The following is a 24261-nucleotide window of genomic DNA, read 5'->3' on the forward strand; positions in this document are numbered from 1 at the left end:
TGAAAACAACCTAGTTATTTTTTAAACCTCCCGTTTTAGACTTGATGTATGGCTCATACATGCATAATAAACCATGTGCAGTCCTCTCCCAGAGGAGAAAGGCACATAATCCTTATATTTTTCATCTGGCATCATTTAGTGCATGAGATAAGTGCTCGTTCCTAGTGAGCACATGCTTGGAAGCGAGTGGGATTGCCTGGCTACATGCACTTACCATTAGTTATTTTGATAACAGCGAAAATACATTGAACACTTCGATCAAATCCATGCATAATAAATTGGAATACATTGTAAATTAGAAGTAAGATCTGTTAGACCTTAGTAGTTGTTGAATTTCTCTCTTTTATTAGGCTACATTTCTCTGGAAACCAAGCAGAAAATGATGTGCGCTAAAGATGCAATTTTATACAGACAAATACATTAGAAGACAATTGTCAAACCGATCAGAAACACTGCTCACAACCTGTATCTCCTAAATGGTGTCGCCGGTGTATTTTGTTTGAATTTTGGAATATATTACACAAAAGACTAGAAGGTTTTTACCAGGGGTAAATCACTACACAACACACGTAGAACTTTGATGCGCTCAAGAAATGTATACCTCAAACTTTCACCCAATGTCTAGATAAAATATCGCCGTATCTTTCTGTTGTGTCAACCATCCATCCAAATCAAATAATTAATCCATCGAATCATTACTTGACTTTCAAGGAATAGGACATTTGATGTAAACATATAAGTAGGCTATAACTTTTAAATTGTATAAAATGACATCCTCACAATCGCTTGCTTACCATAATCTCTACAACAAGGAAGTAGAGACAACCGAACATGAGGGACAATGTTGATTGGCAGGTGTAATGACGTCCAATGAGGTTGCAAGGTTAAGGTGTGAGGCGGGATCAGATCGGCACAGCATTGTCCAATGAGGTTTTGGGATTAGCCCCCAAGCGTGTGCATGTCTTTGTGCACAACTGCAGGGGCTTGAGAGCAATTATCTGATGACTTACTACACAACTTTCAGGGACCCTATTGGCTCTTGGGCACTGCTTTCAGAACTACTGGCTAAAAATAGAAAAGTTAACAAAAGTTATGGAGAGTCTCTTTAACCATATGGCTTTTTCTGTTCATAATCAACTTGTGACTTTGCTTGAGGGGGAATGCAGACCTATTTATTTTTGGACCAACTGATGCATGGATAAATCAAAGGAAAAAAATGTCAATTTATAACTGTAATATTAATATACTCTTTATAAAGTGTATACAAAGGGTGTATGAAGGGCTTGTGAATGGTTTAAGGCCTATTCAAGTTATGACACATTTTCATACAATGTTTATTACAAATGTATTATTGATTTATAGACTATCCTATATGAACTAATGATGAACAGTCTATAACTACTGAGAGTTAAAAACCCTTTGCAAGCTCTGGCTATGTAATGTTGGGCTACAATCGGAATGATTTCCTTGGGCCTAAACATCGGGGGATTGATTTTCATGAATTAATTGTTTATGTGATGTATCCTCTACTTCTGTTTGTTTATCTAACAATATGTATGTGAGGGCTGACATTCTCACAGCCTCGAGGTAGCCACTTCGACAGATTTGTGGGTTTGTTTGATGACGCTCAGGCTACGTGAGACGGGCGGAGCACAGGGGATGCGGGGATGCACTGCAGCGGAGCGGATCATCTGTGTGACCGGACTGTCAAAACTGAGCGTGTGGTCTATTCTCTCAATTACAATCATCTTCAAGGGTGTATCTATCTCTTCGTCATTGTTTTCCAGTACTCGTCTGGTTGGTGGTCAAACATTTTCAACAAGATTTTCTCCTTGCAGGTTGATTGCGCCACTAGCGTATGGTTTCCTCCTCCTGCCTCCTCTCCTTTCCTTGGCGCTGATTGACATTCCTGCAGATCAAAGATCGCTTTGATTTGCTGTTATAGTAACTCGCAGCTGTGGCAGTTGAGTTGGTGTGCTGTGGGGAAGGAAGGAACCCGGCGTGAAAAGATAATGGCCACAGAGCAATGGGATCGGTAGTTTACCGCAGCCATGGCCAGGTCAACAAACAGAAGCGGCAAGGATGGCGATTCAAGGGTGTCCGCTCCCACGGACAGGGCTGAGGCTCGGGACCTTAGCGACCCCAGGGAACTGTCTCTTGAAGAAGTGTTGAAATCCTACGAGCAGCCCATTAACGAGGAGCAGGCTTGGGCTGTGTGTTACCAATGCTGCAGCGGGCTGAGGGTGCCGCGCCCGGCCACTGTGACAGGTGGAGTTTCCCGTGTGAAGGACCCGTCCTCTATACTCTTACTCAGAGATGGGATGGTTTCCCTACAACAACAGCCCTGCAACAACCGTAAGAGAGCTCTGTTAGCTAACCTAACTTCCTGACTGCCCTTTGCGGTACCAAAATACCCTAATTAACACCAGCCTAGGCCTACAATATAGTCTCATTTATTATAGGCCTTTCAGTTATTTCTCAATTAATTTGATATTGATTCACTATTTGTATGTTGTAATTTCAACACACAATATTGTTTTGAATGGGAAATTCACGATAAATGCGTCAGTAGCACTCCCCAAATAGAATTGGCTTGGATTATACAAATAGACGAAATGATCAATTATTCATACAGTACAGATCCCCCCTTGTATCTGCTAAAGAAGGTTTAGAGTTAGAGGTAGCTTTGTGATCTGTTTCCCATTCACAAGTGATTCGGTTAAAGGATCTCAATAAAATAACTGTCCTGAGTGCACTGCGGGGCCGGGGCCCAAAGAAAAACTCTGTCAGAGTTGCTGACATAGCCTAAGGAACCGAGCTATGACATGATAAGATAAAGGATACAACTGGGAGTGGAAAAAGATAGCAGGTTAGTAGATTACGAAATGTTGTAACATTAAGGGTGACTATGGATATTACTTAAACTGAGAGAAAAATATGAAATCACCTTATCACTCACTATGCTAATGTTCTGTTTCATTTTAAATAGGCTAGGCCAAATTTTATAGGCCAAAGTAGCCTATTTAAAATGAATCCGAACATTAGCATAGTGAGTGATAAGGTGATTTCATATAGCGGTAATAAAAGTAGCCTAAAGAAAACGCAGAAATGATGTCACAACACATTGGACAAAAACGAATCCAATAGTTTAGGCTATAGATCAGTTGCTGAGACATAATTGTATAGGCCACATTTTTGTCCCAAATATATAAATACTTTTTTGTTTTTATTAATATTGAGAAATGACCAAATTCTATAATGAACAATGTAAATCATAATTAATAGCACTGACAGTGATTGATATCCCACTACAGGGTCCCTGTGTTCATCTTGTCTTGGGAGCTGGGGTGTTTCTTGAATATTTTTGTTGTCTACACTTATGGAGTCATTTACAGAAGAAAGTCAGTCAATTTAATGAGCACAACAAAGGACATGTTGCATATGTATGGGACATTTGTGTCCTTGCTGATGAGCCAATTATATTGCATTGTTGATGCAGTTGGTCAGTATGGTTATAGTTTACCAGTGTTGGGGAAGCTACTCTGAAAATGTACTTTACCAAGCTACCAATTAAAGCTATTATTAGGAAAAAAAAGTTTACTTAACTGAAGTTACTTTTAAAAGTACTTCCCTACATCCAAACTACTTTGTGAAAACGTATCATATGTAAATTTGAAATGTCATAGACTACAAATTGCAAGAACAGTCACTTTGGAGTCATACAGCTCTTAGCAAACTTTTATAAAAAATTGTGTTTGACCAAATACAATGCTATTTCTCTGTAAACAAATTAACAACAGACTTTCAGCATACTTATGGAGAAGGGCACTCAACATGCACTGTACTGACACAAATGACTGATAATTGGTTGAAAGAAATTGATAAGAAGAAGATTGTGGGAGCTGTACTGTTAGATTTCAGTGCCGTCTTTGATATTATTGACCATAACCTGATGTTGAAAAAAATTAAGTTCTATGGCTTTTCAAACTCTGCCATAGTGTGGATTCAGAGTTATCTATCTAATAGAACTCAAAGGGTTTTCTTTTTAATGGAAGCGTCTCTAATGTCAAACATGTAAAGTGTGGTGTACCGCAGGGCAGCTCTCTAGGCCCTCTACTCTTTTCTATTTTTACTAATGACCTACCACTGGCATTAAACAAAGCATGTGTGTCCATGTATACTGATGATTCAACTATATACAGTGCGCATCAGCAATCACAGCTAATGAAGTCACTGAAACCCTTAACAAAGAGTTGCTGTCGGTTTTGGAATGGGTGGCCAGTAATAAACTGGTCCTGAACATCTCTAAAACTAAGAGCATTGTATTTGGTACAAATCATTCATTAAGTGCTAGCTGAATTTGGTTAAGAATGGTGTGGCTGTTGAACAAGTTGAAGAGACTAAATTACTTGGCGTTACCTTATATTGTAAACTGACATGGTCAAAACATATAGATTCAATAGTTGCAAAAATGGGGAGAGGTCTAGCCGTAATAAAGAGATGCTCTACTTTTTTGACACCACACTCCAAAAAGCAAGTTCTGTAGGCTCTAGTTTTGTCTAATCTTGATTATTGTCCAGCCGTGTGGTCCACTGCTGCAAGGAAAGACCTAGTTAAGCTGAAGCTGGCCCAGAACATAGCGGCATGTTTTGCTCTGAATTGTAATCAGAGGGCTGATAGAGAAATACTATGCATGCCAGTCTTATTTTTATAAGAAACATTAATGTGTTGAAAATCCCAAATTGTTTTCATAGTCAACTTACACACAGCTCTGCCACACACACTTATCCCATCAGACATGCCACGAGGAGTCTTTTCATAGTCCCCAAATCCAGAACAAATTCAAGAAAACGTACAGTATTATATAGAGCCCTTATTGCATGGAACTTCCTTCAATCTCATATTGCTCAAATAAACAGCAAACCTGGTTTCAAAAAACAGATAAAGCAACTGTAACTGCGTTCTTCGTTTGTAGAAAGAGAGTCGGACCGAAATGCAGCGTGTAGGTTACTCATGACTTTAATGAAAGAATACGTACATGAAATAACTGTGAGAATACAAAACAACAAACGGAACGTGAAACTAATTACAGCCTATCTGGTGACTAAAACACAGAGACAGGACAAACACCCAACAAAATACAAAGCGAAACTGAGGCTGTCTAAATACGGTTCCCAATCAGAGACAACGACAAGCACCTGACTCTGATTGGGAATCGCCTCAGGCAGCCAAACCTATACCACACCCCTAATCAGCCACAATCCCAAATAATACAAACTCCAATACGAAACACAACACATAAACCCATGTCACACCCTGGCCTGACCAACTATATAACGAAAACACAAAACACTATGACCAAGGCGAGACAGCAACACCTTGTGGCACAACGCCTCTCCCTTATTTGACCTAGATAGTTTGTGTGTATGCATTGATATGTAGTCTACGTGTGCCTTTTTAAAAATGTCTGTAGTTCTGTCATTGAGCTGTTCTTGTCTAATGATGTTCTGTATTATGTTTCATGTTTTGTGTTGGACCCCAGGATGAGTAGCTGCTGCTTTTGCAACAGCTGATGGGGATCCTAATAAAATACCAAATACCAAATATAGTACTGCATGTTAACAGAATGTGCAATTTAGCTTATTATCAAATAAAATAAAATTGTATTTGTCACATGCGCCGAATACAACAGGTGTAGGTAGACCTTACAGTGAAGTGCTTACTTACAACAATGCAGTTTTAAAAATACCTAAAAGGAACAAGAAATAAAAGTAACAAATAATTAAAAGCAGCAATAAAATAACAATAGGGAGGCTATATACAGGTGGCACCGGTAGAGAGTCAATGTGCGGGGGTACCGGTTTGTTGAGGTAATTGAGGTAATATGTACATGTAGGTAGAGTTATTAAAGTGACTATGCATAGATAATAACAGAGAGTAGCAGCAGCGTAAAGGGGGGGGGGGAGGGACAATGCAAATAGTCTGGGTAGCCATTTGATTACATGTTCAGGAGTCTTATGGCTTTGGGGTAATAGCTGATTAGAAGCCTCTTGGACCTAGACTTGGGGCTCCAGTACTGCTTGCCATGCGGTAGCAGAGAAAACAGTCTATAACTAGGTTGGCTGGAGTCTTTGACAATGGTTAGGGCCTTCCTCTGACACTGTCTGGTATAGAGGTCCTGGATGGCAGGAAGCTTAGGCCTCAGTGATGTACTGGGCCGGACGCATTACCCACTGTAGTGCCTTGCGGTCGGTCGGAGGCCGAGCAGTTGCCATACCAGGCAGTGATGCAACCAGTCAGGATGCTCTTGATGGTGCAGCTGTAGAACCTTTTGAGGATCTGAGGACCCATGCCAAATCTTTTCAGTCTCTTGAGGGGGAATAGGTTTTGTCTTGCCCTCTTCACAACTATCTTGGTGTGTTTGGACCATGATAGTTTGTTGGTGATGTGGACACCAAGGAACTTGAAGCTCTCAATCTGCTCCATTACAGCTCTGTCGATGAGAATGGAGGCGTGCTCGGTCCTCCTTTTCCTGTAGTCCACAATCATCTCCCTTGTCTTGATCACGTTGAGGGAGAGGTTGTTTTCCTGGCACCACACGGCCAGGTCTCTGACCTCCTCCCTATAGGCTGTCTCGTTATTGTCAGTGATCAGGCCAACCACTGTTGTGTCATCAGCAATCTTAATGATGGTTAAACACAAAAACAATGTTTCAAATGAAAATTAGGCTGGTCTGATGCCGAAAAATAAATGAAATGATTAGCTACTTCACCCATATTTTATTTTGGCAAAATAAGTAGTGTGTAGTTCCAGTAGTTAGCTACACCACTGCATGGCAAGAAAAGTAATTAACTACTGAAAACACTACCTAGATTTGAATTATTTCAACTACCAACAAGCTACTGGAATATGTAGTTAAATTACTAGTTGAACTACATAGGTCACTACTCCCCAACACTGCAGTTTACTTATGTACAGTTTACTTTAATCACAGATCACAACCTGTTTGGTCATCACAATTAGGCTACTTAACCTCTGCAAATGAGTGAGTAATGAAGGCAATGAAGTAGGCTACAGGGATTGTTGGTTAAGGGTCAAGGTTACTAAGGGTGTGTTTTATATTATACAACAGGTGGGTATAATCCTGTATGTTGATTGGTTAAAACCACATTCCAGCCGGTGTCTATTCCACAAGTTACCACCGGCTAAAACTATGAAGTTGAAATGCCTATTTACTCTGTTCCATTTCACTGGGCAATAGACTGGCTCATCAGCCCAGCCAGGCAATTTATAAACTTGATCTCCACTGTAAAAAGCATCTAGACATTATCTCCAATTTCTTTTAGACTAGCATTTGATTTTCAACAGCGGAGGTTTGTATAAACCTTGCTGTCTGTCTCTCTGACATTTGCAACTGTCACGACTTCCACCGAAGTCGGCCCTTCTCCTTGTTCGGGTGCTGTTCGGTGGTCGACGTCACCGGCTTTCTAGTCACCATCGATCCATGTTTCAGTTTTATTTTGTTTTGTCTGTATTACACACACACCTGGTGTCTATTACATATCACGTTCCTTATTTAACCCTCTGGCATACATTCCTGTTCTGTCCGTGATTGTTTGCTAGATTGCTAGTGCTTTGTGGATGTTCCTATTTGGAATTTTGCTTGATAATTTGAGTACACTCAGTTATGTTACTCAATACCTGTGTCCTGCGCCTGACTCCGCTATAACTCTGCACCCAATCGCTGACAGAATCACTGACCATTCAAATGGAGTCAACAGGTGCAGCCAGCCCTTCTCTCCCAGTAGAGGAGCGCATTCAGCAGCACGCGACCATGTTAAACAGGCTAGGGACAGCCATGGATCGCGTGTCACAAACAATGGACAGATGGGAGAGAGGAGGCTTTCCTGTCAATCCTACTTCATCATCTCCGCCCACACCTCAACCTACACCGATGTCCACCCCTACGTTGTCAGGACCCAGTGGGATTCGGGCTCTCGCTCCCGGGAGCGTATGACGGATCACTTGCCGGGTTCCAGGGGTTCCTACTCCAGCTGCAGCTCTACCTGGAAGCTGTTCGGCCCGGCCCCTTCCGGACGCGAGAGAGTGAGTGCCCTCATCTCCTGCCTGACTGGAAAGCCCTGGAGTGGGCCAACGCCATCTAGGGAAGGGAAGGACCGACTCTGGATGACTACGAGGACTTCTCCCGCCGCTTTCCGGCAGTTTTTGATCATCCACCTGAAGGGAGAGCGGTGGAAGAGAGACTGTTTCATCTAAGACAGGACATGAGGAGCGCTCAAGAGTTCGCACTGGACTTCAGAATTCTGGCAGCTGGTGCGGGATGGAATGAGCGGGCCCTGATCGACCACTACAGGTGTAGTTTACGAGAGGACGTTCGTAGGGAGCTAGCCTGCAGGGACACTACTCTCAACCTGGACCAGCTGGTGGACTTGTCTATCCGGCTGGATAACCTGTTGGCCTCCCGCGGACGTCTGGATCGGGATCCGCCCGTTCCCTATCCCAGCACCTTGGATCCCACACCGATGGAGTTAGGAGGGGCTGCTATGAGGGGGACTGGAGGGGGGAACATTCCCTGCACCAACTCTGGCCGCAGAGGGCACACTGCTGGTCGGTGCTGGGGTGGTTCTCCAGGAGGTCGAGGTAGCAGGCGGAGCACTGGTGGGTCATCCCAGGTGAATAGGCACACAACTCACCCAGAGCCCCCTGTTGCACACATGTGGTTACCTATAGAATTTCCTGAGTTCTCCCCATATTCCCAGCATAAGGCGCCAGTAGATTCAGGTGCAGCTGGGAACTTTATTGACCGCTCCTTAGCACATAGATTAGGGATTCCTATTGTTCCTGTTGATGTTCCCTTCCCTGTACATGCCTTAGATAATCGTCCTTTGGGGTTGGGGCTAATTGGGGAGGTCACAGCGCCCATTGCTATGAGAACGCAGGGGGGTCACAAGGAGAGAATTAGTCTCTTCCTGATCGACTCTCCTGCGTTTCCTGTTGTATTGGGTCTTCCTTGGTTGGCCTCTCAAGGGATGGTCCTGTCACTGTTCAGGGAGGTGTGTAGGTGTTTCCTTAGGTGCCACTACGGTGGAAAGTCCAAACCAGGTTTCCACCATGCACATTCCGAATATGCCGATTTGGCACTCGCCTTCTGTAAAAAGAAGGCGACTCAATTGCCACCCCATCGACAGGGGGATTGTGCGATAGATCTTTTGGTAGAAGCTGCACTTCCCAGGAGTCACGTGTATCCTCTGTCACAGGAGGAGACGGTGGCTATGGAGACATATGTCACCGAATCTCTGGGACAGGGATACATTCAACCTTCCATCTCACCTGTCTCCTCGAGTTTCTTTTTTGTGAAGAAGAAGGATGGAGGTTTGCGCCCATGAATTTATTATCGAGGTTTAAATAAGATCACGGTAAAATACAGTTACCCGCTACCGCTCATAGCCAGTATGACCGAGTCATTACACGGACGCGCTTCTTCACAAAATTGGACCTCAGGAGTGCTTACAACCTGATGCGTATCCGGGCCGGAGATGAGTGGAAGACAGCATTTAGCACCACTTCTGGGCATTATGAGTACCTCATCATGCCGTACGGGTTAATGAATGCTCCATCAGTCTTCCAATCCTTTGTAGATGAGATTTTCAGGGACCTGCACGGGCAGGGTGTAGTGGTGTATATAGATGAAATTCTAATATACTTCACTACACGCGTCGAGCACGTGTCCCTGGTATGCAGGGTGCTTGGTCGACTGTTGGAACATGACCTGTACTTCAAGGCTGAGAAATGTCTGTTCTTCCAACAGTCCGTCTCCTTCCTAGGGTACCGCTTTTCAGCGTCAGGGGTAGAGATGGAGAATGACCGCATTTCAGCCTTGCGTAATTGGCCGACTCCAACCACGGTAAAGGAGGTGCAGCGGTTTTTAGGGTTTGCCAACTTACTACCGGAGATTTATCAGGGGTTTTGGTGAGGTAGCGGCTCCCATTTCCTCACTGCTGAAGGGGGGGACCGGTGCGACTGCAGTGGACAGCTGGGGCGGGGCATGGCTTTTGGTCACCTGAAGGCTCTGTTTACCTCGGCTCCCGTGTTGGCTCATCCTGATCCCTCCTTAGCGTTCATAGTTGAGGTGGACGCGTCCGAGGCAGGGATAGGGGCTGTGTTGTCCCAGCGCTCGGGTACGCCACTGTGCATTCTTTTCGAAGAAGCTCAGCCCGGCGGAGCGAAACTATGATGTGGGGGACCGGGAGTTGTTGGCTGTTGTCAAGGCTCTGAAAGTGTGGAGACATTTGCTTGAGGGGGCTAGACACCCTTTTCTCATTTGGACTGACCACCGCAATCTGGAGTATATCCGGGCGGCGAGGAGACTGAACTCTCATCAGGGAAGGTGGGCCATGTTTTTTACCCGTTTTGTTTTCACCCTTTCTTACAAACCAGGTTCCCAGAACGTTAAGGCAGACGCACTGTCCCGGCTGTATGATACAGAGGAGCGGTCCATGGATCGCACTCCCAAAATTCCAGCTTCTCGCCTGGTGGCACCGGTGGTATGGGAGGTGGACGCGGACATCGAGCGGGCTTCACGTGCAGAGCCTACTCCCCCTGAGTGTCCAGCTGGGCGTCTGTACCTTCCGTTTGATGTCCGCGATGGTTTGATCTGTTGGGCTCACACGTCACCCTCCTCTGGTCATCCTGGCATCGGTCGGACGGTGCGCTGCCTTGCTGGGAAGTACTGGTGGCCCACTTTAGCTAAGGACGTGAGGGTTTATGTTTCCTCCTGTTCGGTATGTGCACAGTGCAAGGCACCTAGACACCTGCCCAGAGGGAAATTACAACCCCTTCCCGTTCCACAACGACCGTGGTCACACCTATCGGTGGATTTCGTGACGGATCTTCCCCCGTCGCGGGGTAATGCCACGATCCTGGTCGTTGTGGATAGGTTTTCTAAGTCCTGCCGCCTTCTTCCCTTGCCCGGTCTCCCTACGGCTCTACAAACTGCGGAGGCCCTGTTCACCCACGTATTCCGGCACTACGGGGTGCCTGAGGATATAGTTTCTGATCGGGGTCCCCAATTCACATCTAGAGTCTGGATGGCGTTTATGGAATGTCTGGGGGTCTCGGTCAGCCTTACCTCAGGTTTTCTCCCCGCGAGAGTAATGGGCAGGTAGAAAGAGTCAACCAGGATGTGGGTAGGTTTCTGCGCTTTTTGCCAGGACCGGCCGGGGGAGTGGGCGGTTTACATCCCCTGGGCGGTGATGGCCCAAAACTCCCTCCGCCACTCCTCTACCAACCTATCACCATTTCAGTGTGTGCTGGGTTATGAGCCGGTCCTGGCACCATGGCATCAGAGCCAAATCGAGGCTCCTGCGGTGGATGAATGGTTTAGGCACTCTGTATTACACACACACCTGGTTTCTATTACATATCATATCATATCACGTTCCTTATTTAACCCTCCGGCATACATTCCTGTTCTGTCCGTGATTGTTTATGTCGTTAGTGGTTGTGTTTTGTGCTAATGCTCTTTGTATGTTCCTATTTGGAATTTTGCTTGATATTGAGTAAACTCAGTTACATGTATGTTACTCAATACCTGTGTCCTGCGCCTGACTTCGCTATAACTCTGCACCCAATCGCTGACAGCAACATTGTTTCAACATTGAAATTCGATCTCCAGCTATGTAATAAACATGTAGGGAGTCTGGACGAGACAGACAAGCAGGCAGCTTTTCTCAGCCAGTCGAAATCATCAGCTGGCATAATTTTTATGGAGATATACAGTACTAGTCGTTGTTTTTTTAAACTATTTTCTACATTGTAGAATAGTAATAAAGGCATCAAACTATGAAATAACACATGGAATCATGTAGTAACCAAAAAAGTGTTAAACAAATCAAAATATATTTTAGATTCTTCAAAGTAGCCTCCCTTTTCCTTGATGACCGCTTTGCACACACTTGGCATTCTCTCAACCAGCTTCACCTGGAATGCTTTTCCAACAGTCTTGAAGGAATTCCCACATATGCTGAGCACTTGTTGGCTGCTTTTCCTTCACTCTGTGGTCCAACTCATCCCAAACCATCTCAATTGGGTTGAGGTCGGGTGATTGTGGTCTTCTGATGCAGCACTCCATCACTCTCCTTCTTGGTCAAATAGCCTTTACTCAGCCTGGAGGTGTGTTGGGTCATTGTCCTGTTGAAAAACAGTCCCACTAAGCTCAAACCAGGTGGGATGGTGTATCGCTGCAGAATGCTGTGGTAGCCATGCTGGTTAAGTGTGCCTTGAATTCTAAATAGATCCCAGACAGTGTCACCAGCAAAGCACCCCCACACCATCACACCTTCTCCTCCATGCTACATGGTGGGAACCACACATGCGGAGATCATCCGTTCACCTTCTCTGCGTCTCACAAAGACACGGCGGTTGGTACCAAATATCTCAAATTTGGACTCATCAGACCAAAAGACAGATTTCCACCGGTCTAATGTCCATTGCTCGTGTTTCTTGGCCCAAGAAAGTCTCTTCTTATTATTGGTGTCCTTTAGTAGTGGTTTCTTTGCAGCAATTTGACCATGAAGGCCTCAGTCTCCTCTGAACAGTTGATGTTGAGATGTGTCTGTTACATGTATTTGGGCTGCAATCTGAGGTGCAGTTAATTCTAATGAACTTATTCTCTGCAGCAGAGGTAACTCTGGGTCTTCTTTTCCTGTGGCAGTCCTCATAAGAGCCAGTTTCATCATAGCACTTGATGGTTTTTGCGACTGCACTTTAAGAAATTATAAAAGTTCTTGATATACCACCGCTACCTTGTCACAACAAAACTGATTGGTTCAAACACATTTGAAGGAAAGAAATTCCACAAACCAACATTTAACAAGGCACACCTGTTAATTGAAATGCATTCCAGATGACTACCTCATGAAGCTAGTTGAGAGAATGCCAAGAATGAAGAATCTAAAATCAAACATATGTTTTATGGTTACTACATGATTCCATATATGTTATTTCATAGTTTTGATGTCTTCACTACTATCCTACAATGTGGAAAATAGTCAAAATAAAGAAAAACCCTGGAATGAGTAGATGTACAAACCTTTGACTGGTACTGTACAAAGAAATGTAAATAGAAAACAGGTCAAATGAAACTAAATGCAGCTAGTTTGCTGTCTTTCCAGCTTCAGTTTGAAGTGATTGTGTTAGCTGTGTTCTTGGCTAGCTCCTCTGAACAACAGTGTCCAGACGAGAGAGCACATCTTCTATGTCAGGTGAAATTGCGTATCATTAGCTCATCGTTATGGATGTATCCAAATAAATGTCACTAGAAAATGATCAAATGCAGCTACTTTGCTGTTATTCTGGCTGCACTGTTTGACGTGACTGTAATAGTTTTCTTTGATGCACTTTTAAAAATGTTTAACTCCCTCTGTGTTTAAAAAAAATATGTTTATGTCTTGTTCCCCATATTTCTATGACAACAGATTCCAGGTCCATATTTTGAATGTGGGGGAAATCACAGGGGCAGCAAACATAAAACAGCTCCAAAAGAGATGGAATCTTGAAAACATTGCCTGAAAGAGAAATAACTATCATCAACTGACAGACACATGATGAAAGAATGTTCTCTCCGAGACACTGGTCGTGTCCGAATACCCATACCAGCATATGTGACATTTTGAAAATAATACTCCAAATGCGTCATCTAGGCGCGTCAATTTATCTGATTATCAGCTGTTGTCAAACACGTGAGTCTGAAAAAAGACGAGTGAATTCTACCAAAGATTATGCATATGCTGTCAAGACATGTCTCTCCACCCAAACAATAGGAGCCGTTGTCCACAAAGCGGCCGGCAGGCTGTATAGCTCCTGCCTATCCTTTCTTTGGATTGGTGGATACATCTCATTCTTGTAATCCTTTTTTGAATATTCAGTGAGGATTGCTGATGTCGACCGCCTGTATTCACTGGAGAGAGATGCTATGCTACTAGCCCCATACCATGAATATGCATTGTCATCTTGAGACAACTCCGAAATAAAGTGTTTTTTCTCAAAGTTGCCAAGAAGTCACGTGTCCTACTTATATCAGTAGACTCCTAACAATTTAAGCATTACGAAACTTCTATTCGATCAAATTAACCTCACCTAGCAAATAAGCCATTCATTTTTGTTGTTGACCAAATTCGAAACTCTCTTTGATACATACAAAAACTCCTTGCTTGGTTGGCGAAACAATGAAAAAAGCCACCTGCTGAAGGGAGACAGATATTCCGACTCTCTGAATCTACTTGATCAAACGCCAAATGAGTATGCAGTTTAAGTATGTAGCATGCTAGTATGGGTACTCGGACATGGCGACTGTCTGTGTCATTGATTACATGAACCTAACCAAACATAATGAAACCTGTCTAACTGCTTCAAAAAGGATATATTACTCAGCTTCTGAGAGGCTTGAACAGAAATGTCTTCACCCTCCTGAGAGAGAACAGTACTATGACTATGTGTCAGGCCGACTCTTTGTCCACGGTGCAGATCTATTCAGACAGGCTCTGTTAATCTGGACCTAGTCTTGCTTTCAGCGCTTTGTTCTGGACAGAAGGAGCAGCACTGACCCCTCACCCAGGCCTCTCCACTAGTCTTGGGTTCTGCAGCACTAATGTGCTGAACGTGTGGTTTCAGGCCTCCCGGGTGTCATTAATGTCATCTGAGCCGTGCGCTTCTCTGTACACACAGAAAACTGAGCCATTGCTGGCTAGCTGAGTTGTGACTGCAGCACATGAGATATATTGAATTTGACGACTATAAAATGAAAAATGCGCATTCTCGAGTGATACGGGATCAATGGTGGGAAAATGACGCATTTTGTCAGCATTTTCTACTATATAGTGCCTTCGGAAAGAATTCAGATCTCTTGACTTTTTCCACATTTTTATATGTTACAGCCTTATTCTAAAATGGATTTAAAAAATATAGAAAATCCTCAGCAATCTATCCACAATACCCCATAATGACAAAGCAAAAACAGGTTTTTAGACATTTTTGCAAATGTATTAAAAATAAATAACAGAAATACCTTATTTACATAAGTATTCAGACCCTTTGCTTTGAGACTCAAAATTGAGCCATTGCGAGATGTTGAGATGTTTCTACAACTTGATTAGAATTCACCTATCATAAATTCAATTGATTGGAAATGATTTGAAAAGGCACACAACTGTCTATATAAGGTCCCAAAATTGACAGTGCATGTCAGAGCAAAAACCAAGCCATGAGGTTGAAGGAATTGTCCATAGAGCTCCGGGACACAGATCTTGGAATGGGTACCAAAAAATGTCTGCAGCATTGAGGGTCCCAAAAAGCACAGTGGCCTCCATCATTCTTAAATTGAAGAAGTTTGGAACCACTAAGACTCTTCCTAGAGCTGGCCGCCCGGCAAACTTAGCAATCAGGGGAGAAGGGCCTTGGTCAGGGTGGTGACCAAGAACCCGATGGTCACTCTGACAGAGCTCTATAGTTCCTCTGTGGAGATGGGAGAACCTTCCAGAAGGACAACCATCTCTGCAGCATTCCACCAATCAGGCCTTTATGGTAGAGTAGCCAGACGGAATCCACTCCTCAGTAAAAAGCACATGATAGCCCGCTTGGATTTTAGCCCGCTTGGGGATGTTTTTCAGCGGCAGGGACCGGGAGACTAATGCTTAATGAAAACCTGCTCCAGAGTGCTCAGGACCTCAGACTGGGGCGAAGGTTCACTTTCCAACAGGACAACAACCAAGAAAATGCAGGAGTGTCTTCAGGACAAGTCTCGGAATGTCCTTGAGTGGCCCAGCCAGAGCCCAGACTTGAACCCGATCGAACATCTCTGGATAGACTGGAAATTAGCTGTGCAGCAAAGCTCCCCATCCAACCTGACAGAGCTTGAGAGATCTGCAGAGAAGAATGGGAGAAACTCCCCAAATACAGGTGTGCCAAGCTTGTAGCGTCATACCCAAAAATACTTATTGCTTAATTATACCCATACAATTCAAAGGGGCAATCTGGGATTCAAACAACAACAAAGAGCACACCCTGACACTTTTTTGGTAAACAGCTGTGGGGTGGGGCTGGACAAATGTAACCGCTCTCAAATTCATAGATCGAAATGATCGTTTTAACCATGTATTGTATCAAAAATGTGTGAGATGGATGGAAAACTCTAGACCCTATTAGGGAGGAGAGCAAGCATTAAACAGTGTTAGTTATGCGGCTGCATGCCTACTTTTTTGTCTTCATAGATGACACAGACGGACCTCCCCTCCCACCTATCGCGGAGCGCCAGGTGAGTTTCTGAACCCATCATCCCCACCTTGTAACATACAACATACTGTCATGACAGGTAAATGTCAGTCTCCTCTCTTCTCATGGCCAGTCTTCATATATATCTTTCAAGCAGCCCTCCAGTCCTCTCTATCCTAACAGCTTGTTGTCCACTGCTATTTATTTCCTCGATCACCTGAATCTGTCTCCTCAGCTGGTCCAGTCTCTGGGCGTGGCAATCTACCAGGCCCTGGACTGGGGTCTGGATGACAGTGAGGAGCGGGAGCTGAGTCCTCAGCTGGAGCGGCTCATTGAGCGCATGGCAGGGGGAGATCACAGCCTGGGGGCTGACTGTGGTGGTGGCAACGGAACTACAGATGAGGGCTACAGTGGTCAGGAGGAGGAGGAAGAGGAAGGAGAAGAGGGGCCTATGAGGCCAGTGCGTACATTACGCCAAGTGATGACACTTTGCGCTTCCAGACTGGCCAACCCTGCACTTGCCCCTGAGCACTACCAGGCCGTGTGCCGAGCCTTATTTGTTGAGACTCTGGAGCTACAAACTTTCCTGACCAAAATCCGAGATACCAAGAAGGTATGTTCCTGATTTTGTTTATACCAGAGATTACAGATCACTCACATGTAAAGCACTGAAATCATTGTTAACTGAATAGTGGTGTTATTATCAGTGTACTATCATTTCTCTGTAGATGTTGAAGAAAATCAAAACAGAGGATCCTCAGGAAGATAGAGCTGAGATTGATGCACTTAAACACACAGACTGGGTGAGAAGCAGGGATCGTGTGTATTTGTCTGTGTCGTTGTGTGTGTATATGAGGATATGTGTATATACTGTATTATCCTTCATTGGGTTGATGGGGTCTGTGTGTGAGGTACATGAGTGTATGTGTGTGTTTCAGACTCGTCTCTGGGTCCAGTTGATGAAGGAGCTGAGACAGGGGGTGAAGCTGAAGAAGGTGCAGGACCAGGAGTTTGACCCACTGCCCACTGAGTTCAGCCTCACACCCTTTGAGATGCTCATGCAGGACATCCGCACCCGCAAGTTCCAGCTGCGGAAAGTCATGGTGAGCTGGGTATTGATACTGATAAGAAGACTCTTGATCAATGGATCAAGTAGTTATTTCTCCTGTATTTATGTCCCAGACCTCACTCATGTTCTCTCTGTAGGTGGATGGTGACATCCCTACGCGGGTGAAGAGAAATGCTCATGAGCTTATTTTGGACTTCATCAGGTCCCGCCCTCCACTCAAACCAGTGAGTGTCCCTTTTCACTACAATTTGTTTTGTTGACGTGACTGTAGTGTGACTGTGGCAGTACCTTGTGTGTCACAAGGTGTCATAGTCTGAGACTGGGTAATGTGTGTCTGTGTCTGTTTCTCCTGTGTTCTCAGTCTGCCTGTGTGTTTTGTTGTGTTGCATGCTAGGCGTCAGAGCGAAACCTGCCCCCTCCTCCTCAGGAGAAGCAGTCCCTCCATGAACGTGTCCTGGCTGAAATCAAACAAGAGCGCAAACTGAAACCTGTGGACCCACCCAGCTCCAAAAGATGTATGGACATCACTGTCACTACATTAATACTTTGAGCTATACATGTAGTATGTTCATATTGTGGAATGTATTCTAAGTTAAATGTGTTTGAGAGTTCAGTGTTTGTGTGTTGTTTCATTCGCCAGCGTTTGGCTCCCTGCCTTGTCTGGCACACACTTGCCCATGTGATTTCAAATCTACTTCCTGCATTGACCTGTCAGGCTCAGAGCTAGGGTCCCGCCCCCCTTCTCGTCTTCGTGTTCTGCTCAAAGCCCCTACTCTTCAAGAGATGGAGGAGATGAACATGTTGGAGGTTAGACGGAAAATAGAAGAGAAACTATATTGTTTTCTCATTTAAATGCACTACCTCTTACTGAGAAATAACAACTACAACATCAGTTATGTTTTCCTTCCTGCTCCTCCTCCTTCTCCTCCACCTCCATCACCTCATCCTCCTCCTACACCTCCATCACCTCCTCCTCCACCTCCATCACCTCATCCTCCTCCTCCACCTCCATCACCTCATCCTCCTCCTCCACCTCCATCACCTCGTCCTCCTCCTCCACCTCAATCACCTTGTCCTCCACCTCCATCACCTCATCCTCCTCCTCCACCTCCATCACCTCGTCCTCCTCCTCCACCTCCATCACCTTGTCCTCCACCTCCATCACCACCTCCTCCATCACCTCCTCCTCCTCCATCACCTCGTCCTCCTCCTCCACCTCCATCACCTCCTTCTTCTCCTCCACCTCCATCACCTCCTCCATTACCTCCTTCTCCTCATATACCTCCATCACCTCCTCCTCCTCCTCCATCCCCTCCTTCATCTCCTCCTCCATCACCTCCTTCTCCTCCTCCTCCATCACCTCCTCAACCTCCATCACCTCCTCCACTTCCATCACCCCCTCCATCTTCTCCTCCTCCCCCCTCCTTGTCCTCCTCTACCTCATCCTCCTCACTGTTGTCCTCCTGTCTTGTTGCTGTTGCAGGATGAGGAGTCTCCAGACAGTGGGGAGCTCTGCCGTGCTGAGAGTTTTCCCACATCTATGAAACGGGACCGCTCCTTCTCAGAACACGACCTGGCTGAGCTCAGGGGGGAGACGCTCCCCTCACTGTCCGACTGCACCCATCTGGAAGGGGCCGTGATGCGGAGGGGTGAGAGACCATGGTTACACGTGCTCTCAGGGGCTGGGCTACCCTCCACGCACAGAGGTCAGTATGCTTACAGACAGTTTCAGGTATTGGTCAGCAGAGGGAGACATTTACTGTAATATGTATTCATGTGATACTGCAGAGCCACTCATTAGACTACTTACGGTAATATGGTTTATGAAACCGATATATTGGTATTTTTGTCATGTCAAATATTTATTTGTGTTAGAAAGCAAGCCTGACAAAAAATCTGATAATTGCAATTGAAAAAACATTAGTCTAAACTGTTTTTTAAAAAATGCAATAGAGGATTTTGCAACAAAGTTTGTTATAAAGTTTGGTATAGTGTTTATATCTTATTCAATGTCAGGAGGTAATCACATATAGGCCTAATGTGTGTCAATCCATTCCGTAAATTGCTTACAATAATTTCTTGCTCAGGTTAAAAGGTGTTTGTCACGTCCTGACCTTAGTTCCTTTTTTATGTCTCTATTTTGGTTTGGTCAGGGAATGAGTTGGGGTGGGCATTCTATGTTTTTCATTCTATGTTTTGTTCTGTGTCTTCTATTTGTTTGGCCTGGTATGGTTCCCAATCAGAGGCAGCTGTCAATTGTTGTCTCTGATTGAGATCCATACTTAGGTAGACTGTTCCCACCTGTGTTTTTTAAATGTTTATTAACCTTTATTTAACTAGGCAAGTCAGTTAAGAACAAATTCTTATTTTCAATGACAGCCTAGGAACAGTGGGTTAACTGCCTGCAACCTAGCGGTTACCAGTCCAACGCTTTAACCACTAGGCTACCCTGCGGGTAGTTGTTTTGTGTTTTTTCACCTTACAGGACTGTTTCGTGTCATTCACTCTCTTTGTTGTTGTTTTTTGTCATTCAGTGTTCCGTTTATTTCATTAAATTTACTATGAACACTTACCACGCTGCGTGTTGGTCCGATGATTCCTATTCCTCATCAGACGAAGAGGAGAGCCGTTACAGCGTTACTGCTGTGTTATTTCATTTGAAGGGTTTTGTGATGGATACTAATCACCTTATAAAGACATACAGATAGGAACTAGTGCAGTAAAATGCTAGAAGGACAACAGTTAATGGGTTTGATACATGTTTTTCTTTCATATCACAACCACCGTATACACCCCTTAATTTGTGAAATATGTGTTGACTGTAGCTAGGAGAGAGCAAAAACAAAGGTGGTTCAGTGATATCTCCTGTTCTACCGCTAGAGGGATGTCAACCCTTTCTCATCACACACATGCCAGAAATGTCAACAATGTCATCATAAGCAGCTGATTTACATTAGCCTACATGTAGCCTGCTGTTGTTTTCTAGTTTTCTGATCCTCACTCTAACCCGGCTCTAACTCGCTCTAATCCTAGCTCTAACAAGGCTGTAGATTCCTATGGTCTGGTTAGACGCTATAGGAGTCCACACATTTATTTCTCAGGGTTACATAGCGCCTTCTTCCTTTCCATTTTGCATAAAGACAGGTGAGACTTTCAAGTACCAACACCTAGGTTGGTACTTAGTCCTAGAGGTTATATCCTGTAGAAAGTATTTCTACTAATACCTAGCCTACTTTTGATTTCCTCTGACCCCAATTTAGTTCCTCTCTTGAATGTTAGAAAAACTGACTCGTATCATACTTATCAAAGATCCACTGTGATCTGATTTGCAAGTGTTTCTGGCAGCATGTATTAAACCCCACCAAAACCAAATAGATAAAACATGTCACGACTCATTTATCTAATTGACAGCTAATTTATGTAGCATACACTTTTGGATGATCAGAGATCTGACTCAATAGAACAACATGGACTGTGATTCAAAGCTTCTCTCTCATGTGTCTCCATCTCCCTGTTCCCAGCCTCTCTTCCTGTGCCAGGCTGGGTGCCACCCTCCCCTGCCCGTCTCTCTCTCAGCTCAGTGAATGAGACCACAGAGGGAGCTGAGACCGGCTCCAGTTATCGGAATGGCAATAAGCACCAGTGGATGGTGAGTGGCCCATTATCTTTGATAACCTCTCCACACTGGGTGCTCCCTGCTCCACTTCAACCTGCCCATTGTATTATACTAGCTAACTTCCTCTACCTACTACCTCCCTCCCATCTCTCTCTGTAAGGAGGAATTCAGTCACCCAGTGGAGAGTCTTGCCTTAACAGTGGATGAGGTCATCAATGTGCGTCGTGTGCTGGTGAAAGCAGAGATGGAGAAGTACTTGCAGAACAAGGAGCTGTATTACAATCTGAGGAGAGGCAAGGTACAAGCAGTGACGTCACATCCTTTGGGAGCGTTCTCTCAAAGCCTCAATAGTGAGGTTCTATCTACAGAATGATATCGTTCTCTCAAAGCCTTATGAGCGAGGTTCTAGTATGATAACATTCTCTCAAAGCCGTATGAGCGAGGTTCTATCTACAGTATAATAATGTTCTCTCAAAGCCTTATGAGTGAGGTCCTATCGACAGTATATGCATGTGTCTCCCAGGTGTGCTGTTGCTGCAGAATTAAGTTCCCCCTCTTTTCCTGGCCATCCACCTGCCTGCTCTGTAAAAGGTGAGTACACACTACAACGTATGTAGTATTAGATTAGTACATGCTCCTTTTGTAATAACACCATAATCAAGTCATTTAAACTTGGTCCCTCTCTGCTCATGAAGCACAATAATAATGTTGTTTTTGACATACCATTGTGGGTTTGATTGAATAGTGTTCTATGTGTTTTTGGTAGTGTAATTCAGGGGATTCTTAACTCTGCCCCTGTGGTTCTCTCTCCTTCAGGTCTGTCTGTGGATTCTGCAGTGCAAAGGTATCCTACAGTCCCTTTTTCTTTGTCTGTGTAAATGCAAATTCATGTTCTTTGAATGTGTAATGTTTTCTACAGTGCTTTTTGTTAATGTTGTTTCTATTGAAAATATCTATTTTACAACCAAAATGTATCTAAGATATTCTTGTGTTGGCTCATAATATTATTCTGTGCTTTTAATTATGTCAATTATTGTGATCTGTGCCTTAGTCACCAGACCATTTGGATTTGTGGTTCTGTGCTATGTAGGTTTGAGGTCTGGGCTGTTGAGTTTGTTGTGTGAGATTGTAGTTTGTCTTGTGCTGTGTAGTTCTGTGTTTTGTAAATTAATGTATTCAGTTCTGAATACATTTTGTGATTGTGCCTTGAGGTTCTGTTGTGTGTTCTGTTGTATGGGATGCTATATGTGTGTATGGTTATGTTTGGTGGTTCCTTGCTTGTGTTTGTGTACAGTGAGTTTCTGAGTTGTATGAGTTTATGGTTTGGGTGTTGTGTCTGTGGTATGTGGCTGATGTCTTGTGACGTTGTTTCTCCCTCATACACACAGCCCTGTCTTTTATCATATTTCTTAATCATATCAAGTCTGCCATTTCCTCTTCACCTTCTGCCGATATGATCTCACTTAGTTCTTTAAACGTCCTACTCCTCCTCTTCCTCCACCTCACCCATGCCTATTTTAACTCTCTGCTTTCCCTCGCCCTCTGCCACAGATGAAGATACCTTCCAAGAAGATGGCCCACATCCCAGTCTACACTGTGGGCTTTCACAGCAGCCCAAAGAGCCATGGTCGCAAGAGTGAGGTCTACAAGTGAGTCTTATCTGTCTGTCCGTCTTCATGGCCACTGAACTGTCTTTAACTTAGCAGAAGAAGTCTTTGCTCACCCTGGCCAATAGTAATTTACATGCTCAATCTAATCACTGTCCTTCCTCTAGATCTCTCAGCATATGTTATATAATGTCTCTGCTTCATTCAGATCTCTAAGCAGCCTTTATGCAGTAATTACCCATCTGATTTCTCCGCGGTCCATCTTTAACATCCCTCCTGCAAACCCCTACAGATGGGAAGGGCTTGGAGTTGTTCCAAACCATGTGACCTGATCTGGAAAAACTCCAGGCCCAGAAGGTTCCTCGTCATGTTATATACTGAGTACTCCCCTGATGGATTATAACACCTCACTCCCTCTCCACAGATCTCTGTGTACTCTCTCCCGCCGGTCTGTGGAGGAGGAGTTCCCCCACCTGTACACCAGTGGCTGCAGCCTGCGGGATGTTTGTGCGGACTGCACCAAGTTTGTGGCTGATGTCATCTCGTCCAGCCGCCGGAGCCTGGACATCCTCAACAACACTCCCAAGAGGGAGAGTGCTACACCCAAACCACAACCCCAGCCTCACGCATCACCACAGCCACCCACCTTGAAGAGAAAAGACAAGTGAATAGATTGACTGTTGGTTTACCCCACTTCCTTAGCAGGGTTGCCCCTGTGCTGCACTACTAACCCACTCAAAACACCCCACCATTCCCCCAGCCTGCAAGTACCCCCTCCCCCTGCTGAAGTGCTTGTTAAGGGTTGTTTCTCTGCCTCCTCTGTAGAGAGGTTCATAAGACGTGGCCTAGGGACAACATATAAGTCTGCCTTATCACACATATATTGACTTCACTCCCTGGTCTAATGCACAAGCAGAGAGGAAAGAGGTGAGAGGGTAATTGATGAGGATGATCGGAAAGAGGAGCTCTATTTACTGTAGGAGCCAAGAGTTTAAGGTAAATAAGGGAAATGTAGGGAAACTATTTAGCTCCCTAGTTGCCTTGTTTTAGTTATGAATGTAATATACTCTTTTAACACCAAAATAATACATCTTACATTGACACACCTTCTCAGAACACTGGATTTTTTCTGGAATGTTAAAATTACACTATGGCAGGCTGAATAGAAGATATATTTATTTCACTATAAGTCTTTTTTTTAGTTTAGAATGTGCTTGGATTATCTGTGGTCCAACTTGATGATGCATGGTGGCACCGTCTGTCCGACTGTCTGAATGTAATCGGGTCCTAGAGGGGTGAAAATGGTCCTGGAAGGGACCTGTCCCATTGGCACCAAACTGGACTGGACTCCCAGCCTCCTATCTCTGCTGCTTTAGAATGACATTAAGCCCCCTCTCTCACCCTCGATGGTCCTGTGCGATCTGCTCAAATTTTCGAAACACCCAGTAAACCTCAACTGCAATAAATCTCATGTAAAAAGGAAGTCCTATGTCTACAGTGTGGATCTGTCCATCTGCTCCCTTAGAAGGCTAGGGAAGCCTTAGACTGTAGGTATATTTCTATAAAACTGTTGTAGTCTACTCTGCTTGTTGACCTTGAGCTACCATGAGAAGATCTAAAGCTTTGTTAGATAGTTGAAAATGTCAATGAATTGTTCACTAATATGCTATAGCCTACATGTT

At 44.3% G+C, this 24261-nt stretch overlaps 1 protein-coding gene across 3 annotated transcripts; it reads left to right on the forward strand.

The window, feature by feature from the left end:
- The first annotated feature begins 1668 nt into the window (after window positions 1-1668).
- On the forward strand, window positions 1669-24062 carry spire2 (spire-type actin nucleation factor 2). Of its 3 annotated transcripts, none has more exons than XM_029634097.2 (15): window positions 1669-2355; window positions 16287-16330; window positions 16523-16900; window positions 17016-17090; window positions 17226-17390; window positions 17494-17580; window positions 17751-17871; window positions 17997-18163; window positions 18840-19062; window positions 20878-21005; window positions 21133-21270; window positions 21496-21563; window positions 21789-21816; window positions 22524-22621; window positions 23004-24062. In XM_029634097.2, the coding sequence occupies exons 1-15, from the start codon at window positions 2052-2054 to the stop codon at window positions 23245-23247; spliced, it is 2268 nt and encodes a 755-aa protein (XP_029489957.1). In that variant the 5' UTR covers window positions 1669-2051; the 3' UTR covers window positions 23248-24062. The 3 variants fall into 3 exon arrangements, with proteins under 3 accessions (XP_029489957.1, XP_029489958.1, XP_064865783.1); XM_029634098.2 differs by having other exon boundaries at window positions 18072-18163; XM_065009711.1 differs by lacking the exon at window positions 1669-2355 and adding an exon at window positions 14214-15975.
- Window positions 24063-24261: the final 199 nt, after the last annotated feature.

Source organism: Oncorhynchus nerka, linkage group LG25 (assembly GCF_034236695.1).
Source record: "Oncorhynchus nerka isolate Pitt River linkage group LG25, Oner_Uvic_2.0, whole genome shotgun sequence".
In the NCBI taxonomy this organism is placed as follows: domain Eukaryota; kingdom Metazoa; phylum Chordata; class Actinopteri; order Salmoniformes; family Salmonidae; genus Oncorhynchus; species Oncorhynchus nerka.